The 6,339-nt window shown below is 44.5% G+C and overlaps 1 protein-coding gene across 2 annotated transcripts in view; it reads left to right on the top strand.

Annotated features, from left to right (window-relative positions):
- Window positions 1–2,234: 2,234 nt before the first annotated feature.
- RECK (reversion inducing cysteine rich protein with kazal motifs) overlaps window positions 2,235–6,339 on the top strand; it is a 51,685-nt gene continuing 47,580 nt past the window's right edge. For both annotated transcript variants that reach the window (XM_017823423.1, XM_017823431.1), the window contains exons 1-2: window positions 2,235–2,313; window positions 5,071–5,129. In XM_017823423.1, coding sequence (XP_017678912.1) covers window positions 2,235–2,313; window positions 5,071–5,129 — 138 coding nt within the window. The remainder of the gene's footprint in view (window positions 2,314–5,070; window positions 5,130–6,339) is intronic.

Genomic DNA, 6,339 nt, shown 5'->3' with positions numbered 1-6,339 from the left:
CACTCAGGGGAAGTGGGCTGCACAGCATTGATGGCTATGGTAGTTGATGGCCAGATGTGTGAGGCTGTCAGAGGTGCCTTCTTATGCTGTTTAGCAGTTTTATGCCTCCCTTTCAGCTTTTGCTGCTACAAAAAGAAAAGTGGGTTTTTTTCCAGAATTCAAGGTTGCACTTCATCAGTGACTAATAACTGACCATCATTGAGTATCTTACAGTTTTGGGGCCTTTCCTTTCAAACTTGTGCCTGTATTTTCCAGAGTTTTGTTCTTATCTCATGTGTAAGCTGTAAAAAGAGGCACCTGGTACCCAGCTGTAGCTCAAACAACCACTTCTCAGAGTAATTTCTTAAGCACAAGAGGCCAGAGTTTGGGCCTTGCGCACTTCGCATTGAAAGCAGACCTGTTCCTAGCAGTGGCAATACTATTTTTACTGACCCATTTGATACAGAAATGTATATACACTGTTTACTAATCATGCTCTGTAAGGTTGCTTATGTTCGAGTTCATAACAGGCTAATAATTAAATACAACTCAAGTTGTTGCTTTTATGGGTGCAAAAGCTTCTTTTTTGGCTACAGACAAATAAGGTTTTATAGCTGTGTAGCTAGTGATGAACGGCACATTCAACTGATGAAAAGTTTAATTCTGAGTATCCTGAGGATAGTGATGTTCGAGCCTAATTAAACCATTTAGCACGAATGGGAGAAAATACATCTAAACTGTTCAAGCCCCTGGTATTTTCAGAGAAACTAAACCAGCCTGCAAATTTGGCCATCCAACTAACTTTGCTTTGGGATCTGCTGCCGCCTCGTGGGCTCAGGATGAATTTTAAGTCCCGAGATAGTAGGCAGACAGAAAATTACCGGATGTTAACGTTGGATTTTGGGGGGAAAGCCTGGCTACTTAACTGACATGTAAACCCACTTATATTCCAGCATCATTTCCGTTCTGGTGTGAAAAGATTTTTGCGTAAACAGGTTACATTTGTGACTTTTCACTTTCTTGAATTCACAATTACAGCGACAACTTTAATTTGTTAAGACTTCAAATTAAAATACAAGAAAATGTACTGTTATTTCTTATGGCTTTGCTCCATAAAGAAGTAGTGCCCTTTAATCACTCTATACTTGGTGTATAGGCAAATAGACAAAGCTTTTTCATCTCATTGGATTGTTCTCCTGTATTACCTTGTTTGGGGTATGTTTCTGGATCATTTATGAATTTGATATTGGAACTAAAGGGTTCCTACACATTCTCCAGGCTATATAAGACCATGGAGTCATTAATAGCTCAGTAGCTTGTCTTTGGAGAAGGAGATCACTGGGATATTAGCTTGGAAAAAGGCTGGAAGCACTTTGTGGAAAAATGAATTCTCTGGGTTCTTAAAAATTTTCCTGTTTTACTACTGCCATAAAATCTGATAATGGGATGCTAAAGTGCTCATCCAAGAAGTTTGGAGCTGTCAGAAGCTGATCCACTCACCTTGGAATGGCCAGACTTTGAGGCAAAATGGTCACTAGCTATGAAATGAGCAGTGACTTAAATTTGCTTTAACTGTATTAGATAGTTTACACTTAATTTCTGTTTAATTATTAATTTTTCTTTATAAGCCCCCTATAAGTACTGTTACTTATCAATGTTCTAAAATCAATGCTCTAAAAACGATGTGTACAAATACGTTAATAATTCAAATACTATGTATGAATAGAAATAAACTAATTCAACGGAGTCTCCGCCTCTTTCACAAAATAATAATAAAAAAAGTCTTTCTCCTCTCCTTAGCCCTCTTTTCAGCCCGAGCCCTCCCTGCGGGCACGCCCCTGCCGCTCCATGGGCCAGGAGGGAAGGAAAGCTGCGGGGTGCCTGTGGCCCTGGCACCACAGAACCGGGACGAGGAGACGGGCCTGGCCCCATCTGCCCGCCACCCTCTCCCACCGGGAGGGCCGAGCCGTGCCGTGGCGGCCGGGACAGGGCGGGACAGCCGCGCTCGCCGCTCTCCCGCTGGAATGTCCGCGGCCGCCGGGCGGAGCGCAGGGGGCGGGGCCTGCCGGGGCGCCGCAGCCAATGGGGCGAGGCCAACGGGTCGCCGCAGCCAATGGGCGCGGCGGGCGGTGGCAGGGGGCTGGCGGGAGGGGGCGCTGCCGGCGGCAGATCCTGCGCGTCCATCCGTCCGTCCGTCCGTCCGTGCGGCGGGCGGGGGTCGCGGGGCGGAGCCGGCGCGGGTTCGAGACCCGGCCATGGCGGCGGCGGCCGCTCGGTGGCCCTGGGCCCTGCTCTGCCTGGCGGCGGCTCCGCTGCTCAGCCCCGCGGCGGCCGGTGAGTAGCGACCCGCAGGGGGAGGGAGCGGGGGGAGGCGGCCCCGCGGGTCCCTTTCCACAACATGGCGCAGGGGCGGTGGCGCCCGCGGGGATGCAGCGCCGCGGGACGCTCCTATCTGGCCGCAGCCGCGGGCGCGGTGGCTGGGGCCGGGGAGAGAGGGCACGGCGCCCCGGCACCGCCGCTCCCCCCGCACCTGCCCCGCGCCGCAGGGGAGGGGCAGCGGCGCCGTCCCGGTGCCGGTCCCGCCTGGTGCCTGCCCCGGCTCCCCGTGGAGAGCTCCCGCCTGGATCCCTGGTGCGAGGACCGGCAGCGGCGGGGAGGGATTTCCATGGCTAAGGGCGCGAGGGGTGGGAGGCCGGGGCACGGCTGGCTCTCCCCGCCGTGGGGATAGACCTCCTCTTCTGTCCCAGCGGGTTCCATGGCTCGGGGCCGAGATGTGTGCCTTCGGCTGTCACGCAGGCTGTGGGTAAATTCCCGAGACTGTGACTTGAAACGGTCCAAAGGGGTAAAACTTGATACCTGGATTGCCATAGGTAGGTTTCGGAACAGGCTGTGTATCCCAGGGCTCGTATTCCTTATGGTGTTGCTAACGTTTTCAGTAAGAGGAATAAGATTGATCGAGGTATTGAGTATTTTAAAAAGTAAAGGCAAGACAATATTGAGAAGGGTAGTGGTAAAATAGTTCCCTGCACTAAAGTTGTGATGGCACATGTCTTGGCAATGTTCGCTCACAGCCCAGAAAGCCAGCTGCATCAAAACCAGCGTGCCCAGCAGGTCGAGGGAGGTGATGCTGCCCCTCTGCTCTCGTAAGACCCCACCTGGAGTACCCTGCATCCAGTTCTGGGGTCCCTGGCACAGGAAAGACGTTGACCTTTTAGAGCAAGTCCAGAGGAGACTGCTAAGTTGACCAGAGGGATGGAGCACCTTCAGTGAGGAAAGGCTGATAGAGCTCAGGCTGTTCAGCCTGGAAAAGAGAAGGGAAGAGGTTATAGCAGCCTTTCAGTTCCTGAAGGGAGCCTGCAAGAGACATGGAGATGGACTTTTTACAAGAGTATGTAGTTACAGGACAAAGGGTAATGGCTTTAAACTGAAAGAGGTTAGGGTTAGATTTAATATTAGGAAAAAATTCTTTACTGTGAGAGTGGTGGGGCACTGACACAGGTTGCCCAGAAAGCAGTGGATGCCCCATCCCTGGCAGTGTTCCAGACCAGGTTGGATGGTGCTCTGAGCAACCTCATCTCGTGGAAAGTGCCTATGGTGGGGGTATTGGAACAAGATTATCTTTAAGGTCCCTTCCGACCGAAACCATTCTGTGATCCCATGAGTCTTGATAGGACCAAGAAAAGAAGAGTGGAAAAAAAAGGCAGCACAAGCACAGATATTGGAAAATTGCTTTTAATAAATAGATCACATTGTTGTCACAGGAATAGAAAATACAAAACATTTAATACTTTAAAGAAGAAGACTACAGTCATTGAGGCACTTATGGCCATTTCATTTTTGTTCAATAGTTCTGGATTCTAGTGAGGCATGGTTTTGGCAAGAAAGCAGTAAAAAGCTAGTGGAATGAAATATGACATACTCTGGCCCAGATTTCTGTTGATAAACCTACTCATATTGCAAGGACTCCATGCCCAAGATCCTTCTCAGTGGTTCAGTCAAAGCCTATCTAGTAAGGTATTGTGAAATAAGACTTTATATGTGAGGTATCATTGTACAGTATTGCTTTTTTGTTGTATCAGTGTGATATGTAGTTCAGATACAGTTGAGCAGAAATCTGTAATTGTTAAATGATCCTGGATGTGAAGATGTGCTTGGTAGTAAAAGCTTTGAAGGAAACCTCTGTCTGTTTCCTGATACACTGGTCCAAATACTGGGAAGTGAGGATGAAAGTGAATATCAAGGTATCATGCAATTCATTTTATATTGGCCAAGCTTAACCATGAATGAACAAACTATTTGTATGGTAAGGGTAACAAAGCGCACTAGAATATAATGCTCAGAATGCTGCTTTACGCTTTGGTGTTTTGTGACTTCCCAGTGCTTTACTTCTCTTTTTTTTTTCTCTTGATGTGTTTATATCTCTGTTTGCTCTGTGACTTCCATTTAGTCAGGCAAATCCACTCTTAATCATCCATCACTATTGAAACAATTTACAGTTTTGTTCCAAGTTTTTAAGAACCCAGGGTTCAATGGGCAACTATGTGACAAGAAGTTCCTGCTCCGATTTCCTTTTCCACATGTTCCTGATTGATTCTTGCACTTTTCAGATTCTGTGACATTATTCAATTTACAAAGACGTGTAGTCTCTATGGAGATTTTTGGTGGGGGTTTTGTTCACTTTTTTTTTTTTAAATTTACCCTGGGTTAATATTTGTTCACCTTTTTTTTTTTTTAATTTACCCTGGGTTAATAAATTGCACTATCTCATGAAGGAATTTGCCAGGTCCCAAGCTAGTGCAAGTTAAGCAACAGAACTGTGATTGAAAGCAGAAGGGGAACTAGATCTCAGTTTTGGTGGCAGTGAGTGTTCAGTGGTAACTGTGACACTTGTTGAACAGATCTGCATCAGTTTCAGAACAAAAATTTCTTGTGTTCTTTTTCTGCCTTCTGGGAAGGAAAATTTCTTGCTGTCATCTGTGGACAAGGCAGATTGTCCTGATAGGACATCAAGTGTGTACTTCTGTTCGGAAGTGATGGTTAAGTGTTTCAGGTCTTCTAAATACTTTTTTCCTTCCCCCTGCTTTTCAATAGGTTTGTCGTGTTGTTATCATGCAAAGGACAATTTAATGTGCCGTGATGTCTGTGAACAGGTAAGCTCGTTTTAAATTTGGTTTTAACTCCATCAGAGTTAAAATCGTGCCTTTAGACAATGGTGTAGCAACATTAAGGTTATAAGCTAATGATCTGTCTGAATACTATGTGTGAATTGTGAGATGTAATGCTACTGAAATGAGAACTTAAAGGTTTAAAACTGTAGTCCTTTTTCCTTTCATAGTGGAAAATGGATTCTGCTGAAGGTGAGGAGAAATAGAGATGCCAACCTGAAGTCACAATTTGGTCAAGAAGTGATAAGCATGTTAGGAAATAAGAGGGATGAAGGTATTTTACAAAATTTCTGGATCTTTTGTGTTTCCAAGTTTTTGGGAATTTAAAATAAAGAACAAGTTGCTGGTACTATTCTGTTGTTCTGCCAGTTCTTGTTTGTTAGCTAAGCATCTGAGATACTCATTATGATGTATGGCTTTGTGAATGCAACCAAAATCTGCTCACCTAGTCTGTTAATAGAGTAACAACAAAGAGCTGTTTGTGCTAAATTCAAGCTTGGAAAGTATTTTTCCACAGCTTATGTTTAGACTTGTACCTTTGGGTAGAACGTTATACAGCTTTCTGTATAGTTACCTAAATTTATCTACGTAAAAATTTTACATCAGTAAGACATACATAACATGTATACACAATTTTTGTATTAAAATTGTGTCCTTACATCATACCTGTGTCCTTTTCTTGTCTTCATTACACACTTTGCGTTGTTCAAGCACTAAACCTGATTATGATTAAATTTATATTTATCTCTGATTGTACTAACAAAGTGTTTACTTTAAATTGCACTTCTCCCTCCCTGATATATCTAGAGAATACAACCAGATTATTCCAAATACCATATCAATGCAGATACTAAATCTACCATTTAATTTTTTTATATATAGGAATGGATCTCTTTCTCTTACTTACATCTAAGTTTAAATACAATTTTTAAGACTGAGTGCTATACTTTCATGTATAATGCCATGTAGAGTTTTGCTTACCTGTATTCAAAGAGATAAACTTCTGCTGGAAGGGCTGCAAGAATTATTATAGGGATTGGAAGAATATTTTATGCAAGGAGACCATAACACTTTTCCATGTTTGGCCCAACAATTTGAAAACTGAAAGAAGATTTGGTTGTATTCTCTAGATTTATCAGGGAGGGAGAAGTGCAATTTAAAGTAAACACTTTGTTAGTACAATCAGAGGGTAACA

This window comes from Lepidothrix coronata, unplaced genomic scaffold (assembly GCF_001604755.1).
Source record: "Lepidothrix coronata isolate B3197 unplaced genomic scaffold, Lepidothrix_coronata-1.0 Scaffold3, whole genome shotgun sequence".
NCBI lineage: Eukaryota > Metazoa > Chordata > Aves > Passeriformes > Pipridae > Lepidothrix > Lepidothrix coronata.
The sequence above is the reverse complement of the archived record's forward strand: the minus strand, read 5'-3'. Positions and strand labels throughout refer to the sequence as shown.